Source organism: Excalfactoria chinensis, chromosome 10 (assembly GCF_039878825.1).
Source record: "Excalfactoria chinensis isolate bCotChi1 chromosome 10, bCotChi1.hap2, whole genome shotgun sequence".
In the NCBI taxonomy this organism is placed as follows: Eukaryota; Metazoa; Chordata; class Aves; order Galliformes; family Phasianidae; genus Excalfactoria; species Excalfactoria chinensis.
Genome location: NC_092834.1, coordinates 567,094 through 592,538, shown reverse-complemented (window position 1 = coordinate 592,538; position 25,445 = coordinate 567,094). Strand labels below are relative to the sequence as shown.

Sequence of the window (25,445 nt, the reverse complement as noted above, 5' to 3'; positions counted from 1 at the left end):
CGCTCTCATTGAGACATACAATCACTAAAGGACCGCAGCTTAGAAAGAAAACACTCAAACTCATACCAAGATCCCTTAAGCGAGGGAAGGAAAAAAAAAATGGAGCTTTAATCTTCCTGATTCTGTAAGCAATGTCAAGAACCACTAAAGAGTGAACTCTAAGGCTCCTCCCAAGTTCGGTCTGAAGTAAACTAAGCATGGCTGTCACTAGATAAGAGGTAAGAAATCCAAGTTTAGAAATTATTTCAGCTTTTCAGATTCCAAGAGTTTTTATACGCAACAGTGAAGAAAAACATTTTTAAAATCAGGAAAAATACCTGGACAAGTGTCCTTTTAAGGTGCCTGATGACTGGCTCACTCTCCAAAGATACTACAGTGGGGTCCAATATCGTGCGAACTACATGGTGGGGAAGCTGATGCTACTCCCAGGTACATCACACAAAAGGACCTGAGAACAACAGCCTGGGTCAGTGCAGCATCTCTGGTAGTTGCTGGAAGAGAGTTCCTCCTCACGCTTGCTCCTCTGGTACGTCAAAGTAAAACACACGTAACTAACAATACCTCCTAAAGCAGAACAAAGAACTAAATCTAGCAGTCTCCACAAGACAATCAAAGTCACTCTATGCACCAAGCAGACTCTCCAGGAGTAAAGAAGCAGAACTAGCACTGGTGGAGGGTACAGAAAGACTAATGATCCAGACAGAAGCTAGTTAATCAGGCTTGGAAGATGTCTTCTTTATAAAAAGATATGATCAACCAATGAGAGTTGGTTCGCCATATGAAGGGAAGAAATTAACAGTCCATGAGAAGCTGCACCCAGGAAATAATACTGGCTAAACTTTCAGTGTTCCTGCCTCCACCTGCTGGCAAGGAGAAATGTTGCTGCTGAAGATTGCCGCTACAAAGATTATTTACACTTTCTTAGCAATGATTGTTTACAGTTGGAATCAGTGACCGACATTACCACACTGAGGCACTGAGCAGAGCTCCACAGTACTTCTAATAGAGAATAATCCACCCTGCAGAATTTGACACCTGCAGTTTATAACCCAGACAAGTTGTTAAATGCCATACAGTCACTTATCTCTTCAGACAGGACCATAACAAATATACACAGCAAGAATTCACACGTTAAATAAAACGAGAAGGTACATACATATGTAAGCTAATTACCTGGTAAATGACATCTTGAAAAAGAACGGGAAAAGTGAGTGCAGCATCTTCTAATTCATTTAGACTACAGTGCACTAATGTTTCATCCTAGAAAAGTTAGCAGATGGTATGTAGGTAAGAAAAAAATATGACAACAATGTTGAAAGTTGTCTAGGTTTTCCTTTCAAGGTTACTTTATTTTCTCTGGAAAATTTCTGTGTTAGTGCTGATAGAGTTCTTTCATTATTATTGCAATTAAAAAACAAAATCACTTAGAATTGCATGGTAGTGGTATAATTAGAGAAGGTCTTCTAACTTTGTAGTTTATCCTGTTATTCAGTTCACGTACACAACTACCACTTTGAATCATCTGTCTGTTGATATGGCCACTAGAGGACACACCAACTGATATCCACCACAATAATATTCCTGACATCATTAATGGGGTCTGAAAAAACACTCCAAAACGGAGAATGAAATTTATTTTCTATAAATGTTTTAAAAAGTGGCTAAATAATAATGTTGTAATAATTAAAAGACGCATTCCTGGTCCACTTTGATGCAAAGCATACAAAGCTGAATTTTCCTATTTACTAAAACAGAAATCAAACGCTGCATATCTCCTGCTTTTGCTCGTGTTTTTAAAGATACTCACCAAGTCTAAAACTAATGAAAATTCTGGTGTGCTTCTTGTTTTCAGTGGAAGAGCTGGCTTCCTGTTAAGTTGTTCTTCTGTTAGTGGTGGAACATGTTTGATGAAATAGTATCTGGAAAGAATACAGATTTTGTTGTAGAAATGTTTATGCATTATTAAATTGGTGCTGCTTTAGCCCAAGTAAATATTTAGAATACTTAGGGCCACACGAGAAATAATTTAAACCAAAAAACACTACTATATCAATGTGTACTTGCATCACGTTGAGAGATTTTGGACTTAATTACCACAATAATAAAAAAATGTATCAACTCAAATAACAGTTTATTAATCCAATATCCAATGTGATCGTTTTTATACTTCAAGCACAAATATCAGCACTTACGGATCAAAGACTTCCCAGTCTTCTTCATAGGTGGCTTCTGCATGAGCTGATGAGTAGCCACTGTCTGGAGATACTGGTGCTAAAATTCAACGAAAATGACCAAACCAAACATAAAACAAACAAAAAAATAACACAAGAGCTGGTCTTATTAGTGAAGTTTTTAAAAGTGAGGATTTGCATTTTATAAAATACTTCACACAAATACTTCAAGTAACAGTGAGAAAATCCATACAGCTGTACAGCCTGTACAGCTTCTTACGTTTCCTCAGAGGCTGAAGTCATGCCACCTACAGAACTTCAGGATCTGGCAAAATGCAACAGTCCATGTTACGAAGCAGAGCATCCATACACTGTGAACTACCTGGGCACACATCCCAAACACCCAGCATTTGTTGGGGAGTTTCTGCCACAGAGGAACAGCAGTGCCAGGCAGCCCTCAGAAGGCAGCACAAACCTTTCAGTCTGCAGCTCATTCCCAGCCCATGCCTGCAGTGCCCATCAGAGCAAGGCAACAGGAGCTTTAGATGCAGACAGGGCAAGCTGATCCACAGGTCCATACTAGATCACACATCAGCCCTTTTACTCAGAACTACAATGTACTCTCTTCAAAGTAGTTCGCATAAATCTCAGTACTCATCAGCTACCAACATTTTCAGGATCTAGCAAAGATTTACGTAACTGTAAAGTAGTTGAGGTGGGCCCTGAATTTTATGGACACTATTTTTGTCCACAATGACTTATGAGGTGTCTTCTGAAGAAAACATGGATGATTAATGTAGGATCTTTATGTTCTTATTCATCCCAACGTGTCATTCTAGTGTAAGGTACTAAAATGTCACAATTTTCCCTTTCATGATCAGCAAGTCTAGGGTATGCATTTTTAATGTGTGTGTGAAGAGGAGTAAACAGTAATAAAAGTGTCTTTCTTCTTCAATGTCTGTTTTCATTCAAAGAACTGTTATGAAGTCAACCAAGTTCTGCTGAAAATACACGAGGTTTGCAAAAGCTGTGTCTCTGATGCATAAAAATGTTCTCTGTTGAACATAGGAGCTGACAATACCGTTTATGTGCTTTAAGCAAATTGCAATATTCAAATATAGAAAATTCTGGAACTAGGGCTTCCCTAAGGGCGCTAATTACCTACAGCTTCAGGACCCAAGTAAAACACAAGCATGCATTTCTTACCTGTAAGTGGTGGCAGGTCACGATCGTTTGTTTCTTCTACTTCTTCTAAACCATTGTTGACAGTAGATCTGACCTGCACTGCTTGGCTAGTGTAAGCTGCTCCATTGGTTGACGTTGCAGTACTCGTAGTAATCTCATCTACCTGCTCCATATCAAGCTGTTTGACTATTTCTTCAGCCTCAACAGCCTGTCCTGGAGAATCTGATCCTGATGTTCCTGAATCAAGATTTCATTGTACACACAGTCATTACCTTTACCCTGAGGTACTGAACAGAACACTGATCAGCACTACTAAACACCAAAAAAAAACGCTTCAGAGTAACTGAAGGTACCTTTATCTGATTCGTTTTCCAAAAGTAAGAACCAAAAGTACCACAGCAAATGTCTGTTTTGGACAAGGAACTTCACACCAGTATTTTATTTTACTTGTCCAATAAAAAGTACACTGCTGGGTACTTACAGAAGAAATGTTCTAACAAATACAAGCTCATTCTTTCTTCTATTAATAATAACCTTCTAAGAATTGGGAAGGAGATCTGCAAAAGTAGTAACTTTTGGTTTGTAAATCAGAATGAAGGCGTACAGCCACTGAACGCAACATTCTCATATTAAAAGAATCAAAATAAAAGAACCATTCGTAGCTTTAAGACCACAGCTTTCAAATAATGCTTACCATTTTTATTTGCTGGTGAAAAAAAATTGAAGACGGGAGAAAATATGGTTCCCAGTAAGGTAGTTCTTGGGGGACTGCCTGTGGCAGGGTTATCTTCCAATTTCCCATTTTGCTTTACGTGTTGGTTTGTCATTTCGTAACTTCCAGCTTCTGTAAAACAAAAGTTATGAAGTGTAGTACCACGCTTCCATGCTTCACAGTCACAGCCTTCCTTACACTGTTATCATTGCCACATATACAGGTTCTCCTTGGTTGGCCAAAAAAACAAACAAACAAAAAAAAAGGTTGGCAATTTAGTATCACACAAAATCACAACGCCATCTTCCAAAGCCATCCGATCCTCCACGTTTCACATAAGGAAGTAGTAATTTGTCTTAAGAATTATGTTATGGATGAACAACTAATAGAAACTCAAATCCTGCCTGTGTGCTTGATGATGGTGGTTTTAAAATGCTGCACACCCATCACAACAAACACAAATACCATTATAAAGTAAAATAATTCTTAGCTGTTATCAAAGATAACAAAGACAACAGAATTCAACAAATCTTTCTGTTACACCAACATACCACATAACAATTAAGGTTTTCTATAAATGTGCATGGAAAGTACGCCCTACGAGTAAGAACTGCTGTCTCATGGGTGAGATCCAAGACATCACTCTGAGCCCAAAACAAGACAAGTTATTTACTTAGCAGTAACAAGTCTTTGAGATGTCTGTCCATATGGACATAAGCAAATGCATGCTGTACACATGAGCTGAGAACTCAGCTGAGCCTGATGGAGCTGCACAAGTACTTCACACTTCTTGTCATTTTTACATAAAATGTAGGGTGTGTGAGATGCAACTCGGTGCTTCTCCGCTACTGAATATCTTCACTGAGAACTTTGTGTGGTTACGATAGTAACATGCATTCAGTGCACTCTATGTGCATACCTCATACTATGGCATTCAAGTAAACAGTTCCTCTTTCACCTTTAAGCAGTCTGCATGCATCACACTGTGAGTCAGTGCATACCCATTGTCTCCCAGACAAAAAAAAAACCTTAATTAGCAACAGTAAATACTCCCAAAATCATGTTACACAGACATCTGACAAATAACCAAGCAGGTAATTCTCTCAGCCCGTAACCCTCCCATCACTGAAGTCACTCATTTGAAGCCACTGATTTTAAAAACCTTGTTGGAATACGAAACTTGGCAGACGCCAGACAATGGATTCCAAAGTTACTGGAACACTGACAGGCAGCACAAACACACGAAGACTTGTTTCCTTAGGAAAAGAAGCCTAAAAAATGTGTTCTTTCTTTTTTTTTTTTTAAAGTCGGATCTGGAACCACAGCTGACACTTCAATTTTCATTGAATATTTTATCTAACACAAGTGTCTCAGCCTGTCAGTATGAGAGGTATTAAAAAGACAATTTTCACAATGAGGTGATCAAACACTGGAACAGGGGAATCTCCACCCTTTGATATACCTGGAACTGACGGGACCAGGCCCTGAGGAACCCACTGGAACTTCACTCAGGGCTCTCCTCAAGTTGGATGGACCATGCTGGGGAGAAGCAGCCTTCAGAGGTCCCAGCCCATCTGCATTTTGATATGGTTCCACAACAGAAGCCTGTCTACATGTTTGACAAGAGCTTTCTATCTCTAAGGAATCCTGGTTACTATGGCAAAGGTCCTCAGTTGGGAAATATTTCACTGTTTGTGAGAAAATGGAAGAAGAGCTTAATAATGTAATTATTAATGGCTCTTCTTTCGGGGGGAAAAATAAAAAAATTCCAAAGCAGCCAATTATTACCATACACTGACAGCTCTTACAAAGATCATGCTACTTATCACTAACATTCATTGTAACTAGCACTTGCAGTCACAGAAATCATATTTTGCTACCATAAATTCAGCCCTGCTATTGCTGGGGTCAATCACAAAGCGCTTTGCAACCTTTAGCAATGAAGAAGTGTCCTGTATCAGTTACCAGCTGGAAGATCACTCAGTCACCACTCACACGTAGCAGTGTACAATTAGAACATTTACAAACCTCCATTCACTTGACCTTTCCGTCTTACTCGAGAGATCTGTTTATTAGGCTTTTCTCCTGTTTGAGGTGTGGATGTGATCAAGTTGTGATCTATATCCCGTTCAATTCTACCTCTTTTTGCAGGATTTTCTCTTTCTTCCTTAAAACAGAAAAGGGGAAAAAAGAAACATACTGAGCAGTGCCTCTTTTCTCCACTGAACACCACAGAACACTCACTGTGAGGGAAAGTTCCACAGAGGACGTGTTGGTTGTCCTACACCCAGAAGCAGAAAACACAACGTGTATCTGACCAGCTGGAATTCTAAACTCATTCAAACTGACACAGCAAAGTATTGAGAGAGAAAACTGTACAGCAGAAATTCCAAGTACAATAATTGCCTTTAAATGCTATTTTAATGGGTAGCAAATTTACAGTTATCTCAGTGCTGTGGAGTTAGGGAAATGCAGAAACAGGACAACAAAATGGTAAGAAAATTGATTTCTCTAGCAGTTCAAGTGTAAAGGAAGTAAACTTTCTCCTCCTTGTTCCCCCAAAGGGCCCACTGCACTTTAGCACAGTAGCAATCTAAATCCTAAAGCGTGGCCTACAGACTGCACTGAAAGGTAAGGTGTGAGACAAAGCAAAATGAATGGAATTAAATACAAAAATAAATAAGGCCACTGAGCATATAAAAGTGAATTAAAATGTCCATGTTAGAATTACAAAACCACCTTTCTCAGAGCAGCAGTTTCACATCATTAAAAAGTAAAGAGAAAAGCAGTTTGCTTGCTCCAAAAAAGAATGAAGCTGATCCTTCAGAAAAACTGCTCTAAAGCCCACGCTAAGAGTGCAGCACCTAAAAGAAGTTCTGGCAGACATGGAAGTGCACAGACCCCTGCAGTGGAAACACCACGCATCCAAAAGCTCCCACTGGCAATATCTTCATGACCAAAACACCTCGGTGAGAATAGTCTAATTACTACCTCATACAATTAATGAAATCGTATATACCACAAATTCATGTAGTGGCTCGCTGAACAGATAAAAGAGCAGCAAAGCATCTCATCTTCTTGGTCATTTGTGTAAATTCAACAAGGGGGAAAAAGAAAAAGGAGAAATGAATTAAGTTTGAAAAGCAATCCACTGCCCTTCCCACAATGCCTAGCAAAAGGAACCACCCCACCACAGAGAACAGGCCAGGGCTGTGCCATGGAGAAGGGTAGAGGGAAAAAAACACAAGAAACGAGCCCCGAAGCACTAATAAACACTGATGCAATATGAGCATCAATCAGTAGACAAGGAGAGCTGACACTATCACAAACAACACTGTCAGAGTTCAAGTGGTTTGTTGCTAGAATTTAAAGATGAACTTACATACAAGGTTGTAATTCTATTTGGTTCATACAATGAAAACGTCATTGCACAGATACATAGTTAAATATACCTATTAAGCGCTTGTTTGCATGAATTACATGATCTATTCAATATAGTCAACTAGAATTGGTAACTGCCAGAAGGGACGTGGCAGTGTCACATCTCCATGAGCCATTCATTCACTTTTGCTACATTTCCAGGAAGTCTGTATGTACGAATGAATGGCCTAAAGTGGGCCAGAAGGTCCTGACAGCACAGCAGTCAGCACCATTTATTTAGTGCTACAACTCCCCAAACCAAACAAGTTTGGAGCAACTGCAAATTCCACAATATTTCAGATTCTAAAACTTCAACATACAAACAGTGCTTCCTGTACACATGCACTCATTGGGCTTTCTGCTGTATCAGATTTGTCACGTTGTGAATGAACACTATTTCATATTCCACAACTATTCCTGTCTTCCACAGGGGCTGTGATCTGGAAGACCCCAATATCACGGCCAGCAGCACCCACACGTCAGTCTCTCATTTCTCTAATGGAATGGCATTATTGTTCTTTCAGTTTTGTTTGTTCAAGGGATGTTCCCAACGAGCCATCTATACCACTCCAGATACATGAGTTACGACTATCGGCAAAATCATCAAGATACACCAGCTCTGAAGACGTGGCCATAAATCTACGTCACCTCTACAGGGATGGAGATTTTCATGTACCCATAAACGAACTGCTATGCAAGTTGCACACATGCACTATCTCAAGAGTCATAATGTTTCCATGGCAGCCACAAGACTACTTTGTTAAGTCATTAGCGCTTTGGAAGATAGCCCGGCAGTATCAGTATCGTGCCGAGCTAATGCCACTGGAGCCACTCCAAGTTCTGCTACAGACACAGGAGAGGACATGAAAGGGAACAGAAGAAAACGTGGACATTTTATATTTAAAAAATACTATCAACAAAAGAATGCAATGTAATTCAAAGGTACGGGAGGGAGAAGTCAGCAATTGAAAGAGACAAAGAAAACAAGACATTTTATCTTTGAATTCCTACATAAAATGTTTTGCTTACGTTTCAGCTTGTGGTTTTGCAGCCAAGACGCTGCACAGTCCTGCTCTGTAGATGCTAAACGTAAAATGGATTCGCTGCCCCGATTTAATGACAAACGAAACATAAATGGCTTCAACCAGTTACTTCTTTTTACTGAAGTATTTTTGAAGCATTTATGTTTCCATGATAAGTAATTAATTAACATGGCAAAGATTAAATTGCACAATGTTTCTGACAAATTAAGAACACACTGTTATGTTAATTAAAATTATTTCAGCTTCACCTTGTTGCAAAGCTGTCCTTCCAACACCTGGTTTGAAAAAACAGACAACGATCCTGAATTTGTATCCTTTTTGTTTTTCTAAACCATACAGTCTGTGATACTGTATCTGATGGTTTATGACATTGGAGTTTTTTTGGTTGGTTGGTTTTGTTTCTTCCATTTACAGCTACATAATGTCAGTACTGGATTGCTGGGACTGAACGGAGCCTTTTCTGGCTGGCTCCTCCTTACAGAATAAAGCAGTTGTTAAAGCAGTTGCAAGGCTAAGTTCAGCCCATCAAAGTAATACAGAGTTCTCCCTCAACAGTTCCTTTCAGCACGTTTGAACACGTGAAGATCAGCAAACACAGGTTTCTGTATGGGCCAACGCAGATGAGATTAAGTGGTTTAGCCCTGCCTTTACCTTTCCAATTACCTATTTGTATTTATTCCTAATAGAAACATTCCCGGGATCCGACACAATTAACAAACCAAAGAAGAAACCCACTGACACCATACCTTGGGTGTGCTGCCTTTAATAAACTTTTTGATTGAAGACAGGAGGCCCGTCTCATTTTTCTGTGGTTTTCCCCCGCCGACAGGCAGGCTCTCCTCCACCTCCGAGTGTTTCCTCTTTGCCCTCTGAGCACGCTGCGCGTGAATTGGATTTGATTGCTGAGAAGCCTTCCGCGTTCTCAGCCTCATTTTCATGTGTACCACATGTAAAGCTACAAAGGAAAAAGCAAGTGCATTTAGTCATTGAGGAAATGTATTAGGCTTCAGCTCATGAACTGAAGAAATGATGTAACACTGACAACGTTCTCATGCACAGGGCTTCTACCCCCATACATACACAGCCTCATTTAAATGAAAGAAGAGCTATTTAAGCTGGAGCACAACGCTGGCAGAAGAACAAATGAATATAATCTGGCCGCAAACGCATCTAACCATCAGATCAATGAGAGTACTGCATAGCCCTTCAGTCTGAGTAGCAGGAACAAAACATTCTGGGTTTAAGATGGAGAGGATTTTATGGTGCCCGCTGTCTTTGGCACCCAACAACCAGATACAGCGACCTGGGCAGTCGCTTTCCAGACCCACATCCCTCACAATACAACATTTCAAGTCTCCACATTAAATTTGAGATGAAGCATAAATCTAAATTCACGTCAAGAGTTCACAGAAGAAGGAATCATAAGTGAGACTATGCATTAGGGATGGGTGAGGATAAGGCAGCTGGCCAAAGGAACCTGAGATCGATGTTCAATACAGCTGTACTTGGGAATGAGATTAAACCACAGGAAGATTCATGCAAAGACAGTATTTATTAGAGCAGAGCAACAGGCCATTCCAGAAAACGTGTCACGTTTATCTCCAGCCTTCAGGTGGACTGCTGGTACAGTTAAACCTGAGCACAAATACAACGGCCTTTCTGGGCTGCTCATAAGCCTGCTCCAGCTGGCTGATGCTTGTGCTCAGGATGATCTGAATGGGACTCGTGTGCTTAAAATTATTCCCATGCTGGACAGGGAGCAGAGAAAAGGAGCAGCAAGAAATCCGTCTGAGTTGCATCGCACTGAAACCCAACTGAGCTGCAATGTGCTGAAGCACCACTCAGAATAATGTCCAAGCTGAAGTCACAACACTGAGCTATTCCTTTTTCTTCGAGAAATGCATCTTCTTATCACAAGAGGAATTAGAAGCTACCTTTGTTAGCAGGTACCTTGTTGCTGAACAGATAAACAGCTGATAATTCTAAAATATGGGTAATGCAGCAACAACTGCTTTCTTGTTTAGTTAAAGGCAGTGGTGGTACAGGTACAGCTCAGCCAGCAGACTGACAGCTGCTCACAGCCAGCCTGAACGGTGCAGTCACTGGGGCTGGTTTGCAGCCAGGTACATCCCAGTCTCAAATGAAAGGTGTTCCAGCTAAGGAAGAACACCACAGCTGAGGACAAGAAAGCAGGAGTGCTGAAGGGTATGGCCAGGAGTTCAATGTTCAGTTACACGTGATATTTGTTCTAACTGCTGACAAGCACAGGACTTGGTTTTTCATACATACGTGGCCAGCGCTTTCCATCAGCACAGAACACAACAGCAATGACAGCTTGGATGAAGTGAAGTCAGGGCAGCAAAGTGACTGTTGCAGCTATGGCAGAGGTGGCCTGAAGTTCCAGGAGTGTGAAGACAGAAACCACAGTCTAAATGTACCAGAATTGGCTACTTGTAATCTTAAGCCCTCCAGTAACAGAGCCATTAAAACTCACGGCCCACATGAGTATACTTTCAGTATTAATACTTGCGTCAGAAGTTGCATTTAGCTTAAAAGATTCAACTGCGTGCAGAAGAATGAAAACCATCCACAAGGATTTAAATCCAGTTTTCGGTTCCTCCTTATGACGAGGGAATAAAGTTAACAACAACATTCTTATGCAAAAAAAGTAAAATGAACGCGCTATCAAAACTTGGATCTCAACTTTGCTTCCTTACAAGTTGCTGCCAGATGTTTTTTGTATCTAATTTCTGCTGGGAAGAGCCCTCAGCAGCAGACGTACGCTCCTATTGCATGCCTGCACCAACCAGAAGGAACTCCTCGCTGAGCTGAAGAGATCACCTAACATCAGAATGGGCCCTGGAGACCTCAAAAAACAGAAAGCATCTTTACTTGGGAACCATTCAGAAGCGCACTGTTTTTTAGCACGTTCTCATTGACTAAAGCAGCACGAGCTGACCAAATCATTACCACAGGTGGCTGAAAAAAATGCCCAGTACCATTAAAATTTCTCAGCATTCCTGGATTTGGAAGAAGTACTGACCGGTCCTAACAGGGATTACAGCCTGAGACAGAAAATGCCCATTAAACTTTTAAAGCAAGGAGTCTAAATATATCAACGTTCAAGCTAAACAGTTAGCAATGTGCTGGAACGAAGTTAGAGAAAAACAACACTGCTTTGCCATGTTCAAAACATTCTTACAGCTCTCCCAGGAGCTCCAGTCCTTCCAGGCTTTGTAAAGCGAGGTTCATTTGCTGCTATATCGACCTGTTCAGGAATCCTTTATATTTGTTTTCCTCTTTCCTGAAAGCACCCTCTATATTTGTTTTCCTCTTCCCTGAAAGCACCCTCTCATTTGGTTAGTTGTATGGGCAGTTCTTCCATCCATATAGCAGGGATGCCAGCAAGGCCCCAGCACAGAGAAGCGAGCAGACTAACACTTCCACCAGCCCGGCTATGACTGCCCTCAAACCAGCAGGCCTGGCTCCTTCCAGCTGTGCCAGCCAGCCCTGCACACCACGCACCCACTGCTTGCCTCCCTGCAGCCCAGGAATGGGCGCACACAGCTGCAGGGAACGTGCCAGCCTGACCTCCTTGCTCTGGACCCGCTCGCTGTGCCAGGAGCTGCACTACAGCCAGAGCCAGAACAACTCTGAAGTTCACTGTACGCAGAGCGCTGCTTACCGACTCCAACTAATTCCTGGCCCTTCATCCTCTTTCAGGACCCTTCCAGCAGCTCAGAGTTCTCACCGTGTAACAGTGCAATTGCTTTACATCAATTTCTGATACTGAAATATTACCCAAACATCATGAGCCCGAAGCCAAGCAAATGCATGAACAGCAAACACACCAAACACTGAATGAGTCAAGTTGTTTTCTGCATTACCCATGGGCTCACTGCCCATAAATCGTGCCGTCATCCCACACACAGGAATGGGGCACCTATGGGACAAAATCCCTGCGAGTGACTCGGATCTCTAAATCAGAGCCCATCTCCCTATGTCCTTGAGTTCATGATGACTTATTTTCCCACCACACCCAGTACGATAGTTTTAACTATTTTTCCAAAAAATACTGAAAGAAAATCAGGTACGGCACACGTAATTACAGGGTTTAAGGTTTTCTGATGCAGGAGAAGGTTTAAGGCGGTGAAAGAACAATAGCGATCAACAGTAGGAAGATACAACTGACAAGAACATTGAAAATCACAGCGTCAAATCATTTCTGCATTTGCCGCAGCACTCAGCAGTAACACCCAGCTGCCACCACTGCAAACAACGGGTTCCAGCTGTGAGCACAGGAAGAGCTCTGCAGGACCCTTCAGACTGCAGCCAGGTGAGCACTGGCAGCACACAGGCACAGGTTTGCTCTGCCTGCTCCTCACCCCAGCAGCCGTGCAGCACCAGCAGCAGTGACCACGCACTGCCTGGCCCCAGGGCTGTGCTTCCCAAGGAGAGCAGGACTGCCCTGCTGTGTTTGCAGTGACTTCTGCTGCCATGGATTACATCAGCCTCCTATTGTGGATGCGGCATAGAGTGATGGAGTACTTTTTCATATGCCCAAGTACAGCTGTATTCCAAGTGACAAAAGGAAGCCAGTGAGCTGCTCTCCTCTCTGGGAGACTGTGCCCATACAAGAATTTTTGCCATCATGGAGATGATGACCATTAAGATGATAAATTCACCCTGCAATACACACCATGCTGAAAAGCGTGGAATGCATTTGACTGCAACAACCACAATATTCTTCCCATACTGTTTGCACAACATCACTTAGAACGTCCTGATGCAAAGCCAAGAAGGCAGCACAACTGCTTTACTCCTCAGATTCTAAGCAGGAATGCCAACTCATGCAGCTTGTGTTGCAGATACAGACAGACACGGGATCGGAGCACACAAAGCTGAGCTGTTATCAAACATAACTGCTTTCTGCCACTGGGTTTGGAGTGGGGAAATAACATGAAGCCTCGGAGCCACCAGTTCAAGTGACCCAGAGCTCTGCTGAGAAATCACATCTTTCATCCAAATATTCCCAGACACACAGGCTGGATTGCAGCAAGCAGGTTCACAGAAAGAGGAACTGAGAAGAATGTTGACTGCCATCTCCTTTTAAACAAATAAAACCAGTTGTATTTCATCAGCACATTTCATTACTGCGATGTGACCCAGATTTCAAGTAGGAAGGAACAACTCTGCAAGGAAACACATTCATTGAGCGGACTGAAGTCCATCCACATAGCACTAGGGATCCTGTCAAGAAAGGTCTGACCTCATGGCAGTGCAAGCAGAAGCCTGAGTCACCATGGGAAACCCAGAGGAAATGAAATTACATCAGCCTGTGCCTGGTGAGGAGGGAGAACTACGGGACAGAGATAAGGTGAGCACAGTGGCAGCCCTACCCACAGCCACAGCGCAGCAAGGAAATCACTCACAGAGCCTCCCATGCAGACCAGCCCCAGAGCGCTTCATGAACTTCGAGGAAATGCTTTTTGTTGGTTCAAAGGCGTTGAGATGTCTCCCTGTCAAAGATTCTTGGCCTTTCTTTAACCAGTTTATTCTCCTGCCCTGGAAAATTACAGTAATTTCATCTTATTCCAGCTGATGCACTTCATATTTTGCAACATACTATATTGCTTGTCCCCCTTCTCCAGTCTCCTGGCATGTTTTTCCACAATGTGAGAAACAGCCATCAGTCAACTGGGAGGTCATGGGTCAGGAGACTGAAGTAGTGCCACAGCAGGGCAGGGGAGAGCAAAACATGAAGACAGCAGTCTATGAAAGCAGTGAAACACACCAAACGTACCACCTGAGTGCTGGTGTGTGGTTACAGACCTGGAGAAAACACAAGTTCCATCAAAACACTAGTTAGCCATTGTAATTAGTAAAGGCACAATGCAAGTACGCCCTGTAGAGAGGCAATAGCAGATACAGCTGCTTCAAACCAGCCTTAAATTACCCAAGAAAGATAATGGTCGCAATCTGGTAAATGAGGAAGGAATCACATACCCGCCTCTCTCTCGAGGATCAGGGCTCACTGAACTCCCCAAAGGAGAGAACTTCCACGCAGAGACACCTCCCTCAGAGCAGCCAGCCCTCACATGAGGCCAGGGAGGCGTGGAGCTGGCTGCATCCCTGCTGGTGACAGAGGTCAAGTGCTTCCACCTGTGCTCCCAGGGCTGCTTCGGCCCTTCACCAGGCGCTCAGTCGCTGCTTCAGGCCTGACTCAAGGTTCCCATGCACATCCCAACAGCCCTCATTTCCTGGAAGCACCTTTTCTTCTCCTCCGCCTCCTTCAGGTCAGTGAGGCATTTCATTCTGAACACCATGCTCGAGGCTCCTGGGCTTCCATCTCCTCCTTTAAATGCAGTCCCTCCATGTATCAGGCTGGGGCTCACCTGTGTGGCTCTGCTCTCCTGAAGTCAGTGTCCCCCCCCAGAAAAATCATTGTTCTCATCAAGATTTTGCTAAGCAAGGATGAGGAAGGCTTTTTAGAATTGGCCCGAAAAAGAAAATAATTGTTCTGTTACCATATTTTTCTGCTCTCACAATCCTATTTCCAGGCACCGTTGTTTTGCCACTGCTGCGCTAGCAAGGCTTTGTTTTGATTACACTGCATGCATTTGGAACTGAAAGTTTATTCCCTCCTGGCCAAGATATTTTTCTCTTTGTGACTGCGGGTACACACTTGTCATTAATTCAGCCTTTTCAGTTCAGGTCAGACACCAACCAACAAAGAGAAACGGAGAGCCGAGTTAATTGTAGAACAGCTAATCTCAGAACGCAGCCCAAATCTGTTGCAGCAGAGAGATATTATTTACAGTCTCTGATGCTGCCAAGACAAGAATTTTACATTAGTCATCCCTGAATATTGTGGAGCTCACCAATAGCTGGGATGTTTTGAAATCAAAGTTTGCAGCGCTCGAGCTTGAAGCAGCAGCAACAAATCCCAGCAGAAGCTGCACTGCTCGGAGGGGCTCCTGCCACAGCAGCTGCCCGGGGACACGCTGCGCTCTGCGGACATTTAATCCACGCTGCCAGGCACACAGGAGCCTATTTTTGGAAGTCAGCTCCCTCTTGTTGCACGCCTGCGACCGACAGGTCGGCCAACACTTCCTGAGCGGCACAGCCAGGATGTTGTCAGAAGCTGTGACCGCCACAGAAACCTGCAGCAGCTCCTGGTAGCGCCCTTGCCCAACCACTTTTCCAGCTACAACAAAACACACACACACACACATACACACACACACAAACTGCAGCTTACTTACAACCAGTGTCTGGCACCATGACAACAAACTGTATTTTTGCTTTCACTAAAAGTTTGTTCTTTTTTTCCTTCTGGGTGAAAAGCACACAGGAAACATCGCTGGCTGCTCAGTGGGAAGGTGTGTGAGCTTTCTAAACGATATTCCAGTTATGCACAGCATAATAACTACAATTTAGCAACAGCAGCACAAGTTTTGTAAGCCACACCAACCTTCAAACATGCCATAATGTTCACATCCTTCCTTGGTTCTACCCCGCGTTTCACTTATTTATTTCACAATCTAATTACCCCCATTTGGTCTTACATCTCTCCGGCACTTCAAGATGTGTGAGACACGAGGAAATAGCATCCTTACAGCTGTAAAGCAGCAGATACGGTCCTGCAAACAACCAGGGCACTGCTCTGCTGTTAGAGAAGATCCTATTTGTCTGTCCCCTTCCTTTGGAAAGGTGATGTTTGTAAAGAAGGCAGCAGCTCCAGAGCGACATCATAATTTGAGAGAATTTTTCTGACGCTAAGAAGACCTAACACCAAATTTAATATAGATTACCTTGTGCCTTGTCTATTTACGACACAGCACACAACACTCGTCACCTGGAGAAACAACTCAGCAAAACCTGCAAAGAATATCCCTCATCTTTACAACTGCTTTAGTGGAAACAAAAGGAACACTTTCTCATTTCCATACCTTCTTCCTCCCCATCCCTTCCAGCTCAGGAGACACTCCTGCAACATGCACTGCAGCCGGAGGTGGCTGAGGAGTAAGGGCAGCTGTATCTCTGGGATCCCCCCCAGCAGCACAGAGCTGCCAGGCACCGTTTCCCTGGGGCTGCCCATCTGTTCCCCACAAGCTGTGCTGCTGGCTGCCCTTTGGTATGTGGCTGCAGGTGGTGCTTTGCGGAGCAGCAGGCACAGAGCCCCAGCTCACACCGGCACTGCAGCTCCACAATGCCAAGCCCATCTCGCTGCTCCCGCACCTCCCCAGCACAGAGCTGGCACTCACAATCCCTCCAGCCAGCCGTATTTTCAGGCCAGCTTGCTAAACTGAAACACTTCCACACATGAATGGGGATCAGAATGAAAACACACAGCTCCCAGCAGGGGACAGGGCAGCCACAGCAGTACTCTAGTAAGCCCGGGGTTAAACAGGGTTAAAGCAGTGTGCCACCATCATCCACCTGTAGCCACAGAGATCAGCACAGCTGCTCAGCTAGCAGCATAATCCTGAGCATGGCTACGGAGGGGAGCAGCAGCACAGCACTCTGGATGCTTAAGGGAACACAGGAGCAAGGGCTGTCCCCAGCAGCAGGACAGAATGGGGCCCTGCCATGGGGCAGTGCTCAGCTGTGGGGCTCCTGGTGTGAGCACGGGCAGCAGGGATTGAAGCAGTGCTTGACTGTGCTGAGCTGCTCGGGACCACAGCCTGCTGCCAGGCTGGTTTGTTGGTGTGGTCACTGGCACCATTTGGTTTTAAAATGGTCCTTGTATTTGCTGGCAAGTTATTTTAACAGAGATTATTCAGCCATAAATTTATAAAGTAACAGCATTTTATGTCAGGATTTCATTTACTTATTGCACGCTTTGAAGAGCTGTATTATTTAGCAAAATCATTGGTGAGCTTTTCCTAATGCACTTGATTTTTTTTACAGCCTGGCTTCCATGGAGAACATGGCCCATCTCATCGCCCTGCACACAGCCGTGTCTGCCCATCCTGCCCTGGTCACTGCACAACTGCTCACAGCACCAACCCAACCTGGCAGAGGGAGAGAAATCTCCAACACGATCCTACAGGCTTCCTTGAAAATCAACAGTGTGAGGCCATGGAAAGCCAAGCTTCATGTGCTCTGCTGTTTGAGTGGCCAGACGGATTATTTTGGCTTGCAATTATCTTTCCAGGAAGAATCCTCATTTCAGACATGATATGACAACAAAATAACTCAGGAAGAGAGCTTGGAAAGGCAAAACGCTGGGCATGCCGTTCACACAAAAGGTCAGCATCTTCTGTCCTTGAACACTGCAAAGGACCAGAACTCTTACACAGTGATATTTGAAAATACTGTGCTTTGAAATGGAAAAAAAGGGACTCTATCGCATCCTTATCGGCCATATATTTTATAAAACAAAACTCAGTTTGTTACACTCCCTTTGAATGAGGAGAGTAAACACAACGAGGTAGATGAGTTCCAACACACACCTCCTGCAAGCAGAGCCAATTCAGCATGCTGCACAGAGCACACCAGCAGCGAGCACCTGGCCCCAGGGAAGGAGCAGTGCTGTGCTAAGGAGCCCAGACTGCGGTGCAAAGGCATCCATTTGGGTGCTGAGAAAACCCTGCTCAGATTTTCCTTGATTCACTTCTACTCCGTGAAGCTGATGGAAGGCTCCAAGCCTCCTCCGCTTCCTGCCCTCCCATCAGGTCTGCCCAGCTTCGCCTTCCATCAGCCACTCCCTGCGTCTCACTGCTCTCGCAGGATCACAACACAAACAAGACCTTCCAAAGCAGCACAGCACCTCCTGCTTTCTCGTATCACAAGATGATGTTTAAAGTTAAAACGCATCCCCTCTTTAGCTGGGAGCTGGTGTTAGCTCCCCAAAGCAGTGTGCCCAGCCCCGTACTGCACTGTGACACAGCAGTGTAGGTGCTCGGCTGCAGCCCTCCCTGCTGAAGCTGCCCTCACCACCGACCTTTTCAACTTTGACAGCATGGACCACAGACAACAAACGTTCATTTCCTAATCTTAAACTGTTACATGATTTGGAATCATACTGTGCCAACCGAGTCAGGATAATTTTAGACCATTAATCTTTGAGAACAAACGTTACCAAACATATTCTGGATATATAATAAACCAACCAACTATCATGAGAGAATTACTTTCAAATAAACCCAATGGAATAATTACAACAATTAAGCATGGGACCTCTTCACCCGAAACCGTATCCATACAGCCCATTCTCCAGCTGAGCTCTCAAAGGCCTTTCCTTAAGTGTGCTCCTAAGCAACATACAACTAAGGAGCTCTAAATACAGTCATTCCTGTTGTCCAGGAGCATCACTTCAGCTGCCTTTAACTCTCCAAAAGTTTCTTCCAAATTCGCATTTTAAAGAGCATAAAAGATTCCACTGACTTGCTTTTCTTCTTTAACATTCATAGATTCTGTCTTGATTGCAAAATAAAAGAGACCTCCCAATCATCTTTAAATTGATTTAATTACAACCGCTTGGTCTGGAGTTTAAGAAGGTGTCAAATAAATTGAGCCACACAATTCAATCAAACACGGAATATTTGAATCTAGCTTACACAAGGCCTGCAAGAACTGTTAACATTCACACGTGTATTTCTGCTAGTTACGAATGACCTCCTTTCTTTCTCAGAAAGCAAACCTTAATGCTGCAGGCCATGCTATACCTCTCATTGGCAAAAGCATACAGCCTCACTGCTGCCCATGTAACTACTAACACCCTCACGCACCACTCACCTCCTCACCATGCAGCACAGGCAGCAGATGCAGCAGTGCCATGGGAGCAGAGGAGACCCAGCGCAACCCAAAGGTGTTCAACCACAGCCAGGGCAGCTCCTGTACCCCAGGGAGCTTCATCAGGCACAGAACGAGAGAAGGTGTCAGCAAAGGGTGAAAAGTGTGAGCAGGGCATTGGAAAACACAGAGAGCACAAAGGAAAACCCACACACCAGCCCTGTTACCTCGTCAGCCCACTCCTTCCTGAATCAGCAAATACAACACCACTGGCTCTGAATGGTAGACTAGAGAAGAGCAAGCCTGGAGGAAACTGCTGGGGCGAGGCAGGATCCCATCACATGCAGTGAGATGTACAGATGTACAGATGTACAGATGCTGACATTTGGTGCTCTGCAGACACGGGTACCTGCAAAGCCCTGGCCAGACCAAGGATACCTGCCCAGTGTGCCCTGCCAAGAGTCCAACCAGGGCTGTTCTGGCCAGCAGGAATGGGAAAGCGAGGAGATGGTGATTTTCTGTAATCAAACATAGCTAAAGCAACAAGCCTCCTCATGAGTGTGAGTGCAACTTGTGCTGGCACACGGAACCCCTTTGTGCAGGGTTTTACCGCTAACAAGGCGGCTACCGTTGTGCCAGCGCAGCCCTTGTGGTATAGCCTAATCCTGAGACTGAACTACCTGCCTTCCTCTAATTAGCACCGCCTAAAATGTAGGGTGAATGAAAGCGATCATATTTTAGAATGGCCTAAAGTAAACTGAGCTATGACTTCGACTGAATCAGCACAGCTAAAGCCAAATTGCTTAGAACTGCTCTGATTTGATCCGAGCTCCTGCTAATTTACTAACTTCAATTAGCCATCCTTAAACACAGCCTAAATCAAGGCGGGCTCCTTTTCTTTCACGGGAGGCTTCAGTAATGCTCACATGCCCTACAGTATCGCTTTCCTTGCCTTCCTCTGCTGATAATGACACACGTGCTGTGCTGCTGCTGCATGTTTGTATATATAGGTGTATGTATTTGCATATGTAGGTAAATTCCAATCCAAATGTTTTAGTTGTGTAACTTTTCTACATACACCTTGTGTATCAGCAGTGAATGGGAGGATATTTATTTTAGCCTTGTACTACTGTAGGTAAGCACACAACTTCCTTTCTCGATACTCTGAAGTTAACAGCTCCTTTCAGTTAAGCCTATTTTCATCATAATCCTTATCTCGAAGTTACACTGATACAGTATTTTATATTCAAAACTACGAAGCGCTTTATGCCCTCTACCTCGATTGCTCACCTAACAAAAAACACCTGAATTCAGAAGGGAGTTTGGACCATTTGAGATAACTTCTCCTTCTGTTGTCTCTTACAAGCAACCTGAGCATCCACCCCGCGTTGTGGGCAGAGCGCTCATTGAAGCGGATGGGATGGAGGTGCCTTCCAGACACCGGCTGTGGGGTTATTTTCACCCAGATGCAACAGATCCAACAGATGGGGCTGAACACTCATCAGACTTTGCCCATAGGGAGCTGCATCTTTTTGGTCACAATACAGCAGAGATCAATGTGGCTGCCCTGTTAGTTCATGACAGCTGTATGTTTGCTTCCCACCACCCGTCCCAGCCTCAGCACCCCCAGCACGAGGGCAGCAGGTGGGGCAGCTGGGGTCACTCGCCTGGCCATGCGTCCAGCAGTGCCGCTGGAGGTGGAAACACACCTCAGGCTTCCTGATACTCAGCTCACTGCTCCCCTATACCAGACCATCCTGCTGACTGCTCTCCCTGGATCACGAGGTGAGATGAAACAACTTATTTTGCACAGTTAAGAGGACTTTGATTAAAGTAATTATTGAAACTGATCTGATTAGGAAGAAATCTATTTACAAAAAGTTAAGACTGCCAACTGGGAAACAACTATCCAGCCTGTGATTGCTTCAGATGGGGATGATTTCATGCTTAATTTTTCAAGTGTTATTGAATATGTCATCTATGAATGTAAAATATTTATTTTTCTAAACCAATAAATAACCGCTATCTCGGCAACACAACGTGCAAACAACATGTTATGCTGGCTTGCTTTCAAGCATCTGCGTGTGGGGTTCTCCTGGGAGCAGCCAGAAGTGATGCGCTACACCTGGCACTGCACGCCAGCAACCACCCTGGGCACAAAATGCTGCCCTGGTCCCAGCAGGACAGCTGCTCCTGGTGAGCCAACCCACACAGCTCCCCGCTCCTCTCCAGGATCAGGGCAGCACCATTCAATCCCAGCACTCTGCCCCCTGACAACGCCAAGCCATTCTCTATTTGATTAACCAACAACGTGCTTACGGCACGTATTTGCACTTTCTGAAGACTTGTCTGGGATGTATAAACATCAAATAAACTCTTCACATACAATAGAAGAAAAACAACCTTCCACTTAAAATGTACAAGGGATTGGTGCCAACGCTGTAGTGGGAATGCAAACTGCTAAGGAAAGAATTTCATTCTGACTTGGCTCTTTACTCTGCGGGCTCACAGGAGTAAGAATCCTCGCATCCGATGTGCTCACAGCTCTGAATCAAAAGCACTTGTTTAGAGGAACGCTCCCGAGCAGCGGGCAATGAAGGCACAGCTGGGCAGGGAGGGCGCAGCCTCTGACCCCAGCTACTATCTGCTGGTATCAGCCACATCCAAAGGCTGTTTCCTAGGCACTGGCTCCCCCAAAAACTCAAACCATGTGGGTAGGTAAAAGCTCTACAGCGGCTGAACAGCGAGGAGCCACAAACTCTTAAACTGGAAAGGGCATCTTCAGTTTCACAGCTTCAATGTTTTGAACTGCAAGCTTAAAGTCATCCTGAAGATGCTCTGGAACCTCCAGCTATCCTTTCCAGAGGGCAAGAAGACTCAAGCTGCTGTCAGAGCATACAGATGTCTAGAAATGCACATTCATTTTAAATGTCTGCCAAATTCCAGTCCTGCCTGATGCATGCTGTTCTGCCTTTCTTGGGAGCTCCTGCCAAAACAGCTCGACTTTCAGCATTAGCAAAAGTGTGCAAGAACTCCAAGTTACTGCTCCACTTACACCTAGGAAAAGGTTTCTTGCACAGGAGTGAGATATTTGCATTGAAAACTGTCAGAAGAGGAAAAAGCGATTCTCAGTTTTCTGCATAATAGTATTTTTGTCAGTGTCAACTTTGGCAACACTACAAGTGATCAAAGAAAGTGAACGGCAATACGCCGTGGAGAAGCTGGTAAGATGGAGCAGCTCTCCTTCAGAGCTCAGGACATTTTGTATCACGTAACACGGCTCAGCCCGCAGCAGAGTCACGTCGGTGTGCTGGGAATCAGCACTTGGAGTGGAAGTCTGAAGCTGGAAATTCACCTTCCAATGATGAAGACACACGTACAGGTCCAACATAAGCAGAACGTTCACATCTTCAGAAAACAGTGAGCTCACTAACATGAACTCCGGGGGACAGAATGACAACAGGGCTTTTCTTTCACGAAGGAGCTTTTCAGATGAAACAGGAATGTCAGCTTCAGTGCATACTCCGCTGACTGGAACACGATCAAGTCTTAACTAAGTTCCACATCATGTTTTCAGGGGAAAAGTGGAGAATGTTTTATGGAATTCAAGTCTGGATTTGGCTTGCAGCCTAGAACATACATCTTGTTATGAGAACCGTTGAATTGCTTTTAAGTGGGGAAGCCACAAGTGTCCTTGGAGCCACCCACTCACCTGGAAGTCCCACAGGCAAAGGGAAGGCAGAAGAGCTTCGCTTTGGGGCGGCTGGGGGCAGTGGAGGGAGGGGAGATGGTTTTGTTAGTACCTCTTGTATGGAACTGCTTGCTTGTGCCTACAGCATGAAGCAGTTATGACTTGTTTTCTGTTATTGTCACAGATCCAATACGTTACTCCGGCTACATCATAATCTCTTCCTGCCTCAGTTCATCCATGTGTAAACTTGATTCACTAACTCTTACCTTAATGTGTCATGGGGCTTAATTAATAACACTTAGGTCTTTTAAGCCCTCTACAAACATTAACTACTTCTTGTAACAACTCTCCGAGGTATTATTATCCCCATTTTACCGACGGAGACGCGACAAAAGAGGCTGCAACTCTCCCAAGGCAAGAGAGCAAACGGTTACTCCTAAAGGTCCCCATCGAGGGCTGTCGTATTGTAACCGTGGAAACTTCTCAAGAAAGGCGAAGTCAATACATCCCACCTCAAAATCACTTTCAGAAGTGCACCACAACCAACCGGAGGACCGAAAGGAACGCGACCAGAAGCAGCAGGCTCGGGATCGGATCACGAGCCACAGCCACCACCGCAAAGCGCAACGTCGGGGCAGAACCCACCCGAACAGCGCCGAAGCGCGGAGCCCCATCCTCACGTGCTGCTGCGCACCATCACGCCGAGCAGCACCGAGCGGAGCGATGCGGCGGGCGGCACGCCGAGCACCACGCCGAGCACCGCGTTGCTCCCGAGCCCGCGGCGGGGGCCCCGAGCCGGGACAGAGCCGCCGTCCCCCGCGGGAGGAACCGCACCGTGCCCACGCCGGAGCCCGGCTCCGCGCAGCAACAGGCTCCCAGCGGCGGGCACGGCCCGAGCGCAGCGGGAACCGACGCCCGCCCCCGGAGCCGGCCCGGCCGGGACGCGTCCTCCCCGCCGCCCCCCGCACGCAGGCAGGGCCCGGGGCGCCCCGCAGGCCTCGGCCCGGGTTGTGGAGGCGGCGCGGGGTGACAGCCGCGGGCCCGCTCGGCACGGCGCGGGCTGAGGGCTGATCCCGCTCGGCGGCCGGGCCGGGAGGAACGCGCAGCGCCGCGGGACGCGCGGTCCCCTCCCGCAGGCCCCGGAGGAGGCTCCGCCGCGCACTCCGGAGCGGCCGCCCCGCGCCGCCCACCTGATCCCGGGCTGGGACCCCTCCGCCGCCGCCGCCGCCGCGTCACTCACCTGCGCTGCGAGGTGCCGGGCGGGCGGGCCCCGGTGGCCGAGTCCCCGGCGGGCGGGCGGAGCGGGCCGGGCCGGGCCGGGCCGTGCGGGCGGCGCTGTGTTTACACCGCCGCCGGGGCTCGGCGCTCCGCGGCCGCTCAGCAGCCAGTCGCCATTTCCCGCCTACCGACCTGCTACACCGCACGGAGGGACCCGGATGGGGAGAGGGGCCGCCGCGCAGGCGCAGCCCGGCCGGGGGAGGGGGGCCCGGGCACGGCGGCGGCAGGGCAGGCCGGGAAGGAGGGAGCGGGGCCTCGCGCGGGGAGCGGCGCCCCGAGGCGGCGGGGCTGAGGGACGGGCCGGGCCGCCGCCGCCTCCCGCTCCTCCTCCTCCTCTTCCCCAGGCCGGGAGCGGCAGGCAGCGCCGCAGGGCTGAGGGGGCCTCGCGAGGAGGAGGAGGAGGCGGTGGAGGAGGCGGATGCGGCGGAGACCGCCTCCTTCGCCCCGAGAGCCGAGCGCCGGCCCGCCGAGCCCTGAGGTGAGGAGAGGCGGGAAGGGGCGAGCGGGAGGTGCGGGGAGCGAGGGGGGGCTGGAGGGAGCCGGCTGAGGTGGGCGGGAAGGGCGCGAGCCGAGCGGAGCGGAGCGGCGTCCGGGCGGGGGGAGGGGGAACCTGCGAGGGAAGGGGCGGAGGGGAGGGGCGGTCTGTGAGGTTCCGCTGTGAGGTATCGCCGTGAGGTATCGCCGTCAGGTTCCGCTGTGAGGTACAGCCGCTCCCCGCTCGGTTCTCCGGCCGCTCCCTCCGGCGGGCTCAGGACCCCAGGCCTTCGGCCCGTGAGCCCCGCGGCCGGCACGGAGCGAGTCCCGCCGCGCTGAGGGCGGGGGGAGCGCGGCGTCGGGAGCGGCGTTTCCCTGCGCTCCCCGGGGAGGAAGCGGCCGGCTGACCGCTCGCTCTCCCCTCTCGCCCGGCTCCTGGAGCGTTGCCGCCCTTCCCGATCCTTAGAGCGGCGCTGGCCTCGTGGTTTGAGCCGCTGCTTCGGGACACCTGTGGAGTCTGCTGCCAGGATCTTGAGTTGTTTAATTCGTAGCAGCCTCTCGTGTGAGACACTGAGGGTTCAGCATCCTGACCGTCCCACCAGGACAGCGGGGGGTGCTGGGGTCTCACTGGGGGCTTACAGCCTGCTGAGCTGCCGGCCTCACTTTCCTTCTGTTTACGAGCGCTCCATAAGCGCGGATCGTTGGTTCTCAGATCAGCGTTGTACGACCTT

General features: G+C 46.7%; 1 protein-coding gene across 1 annotated transcript in view; it reads right to left on the bottom strand.

Moving 5' to 3' along the window:
• Nucleotides 1-24,799, bottom strand: part of CTDSPL2 (CTD small phosphatase like 2) — a 32,149-nt gene extending 7,350 nt beyond the window's left edge. The window contains exons 1-8 of the mRNA XM_072345392.1: nt 24,203-24,799; nt 9,278-9,486; nt 6,097-6,235; nt 4,051-4,200; nt 3,378-3,593; nt 2,193-2,271; nt 1,808-1,919; nt 1,174-1,260 (exon numbers count right to left, since the gene is read on the bottom strand). Coding sequence (XP_072201493.1) covers nt 1,174-1,260; nt 1,808-1,919; nt 2,193-2,271; nt 3,378-3,593; nt 4,051-4,200; nt 6,097-6,235; nt 9,278-9,469 — 975 coding nt within the window. The 5' untranslated portion in view covers nt 9,470-9,486; nt 24,203-24,799. The remainder of the gene's footprint in view (nt 1-1,173; nt 1,261-1,807; nt 1,920-2,192; nt 2,272-3,377; nt 3,594-4,050; nt 4,201-6,096; nt 6,236-9,277; nt 9,487-24,202) is intronic.
• Between the last annotated feature and the right edge of the window lie 646 nt (nt 24,800-25,445).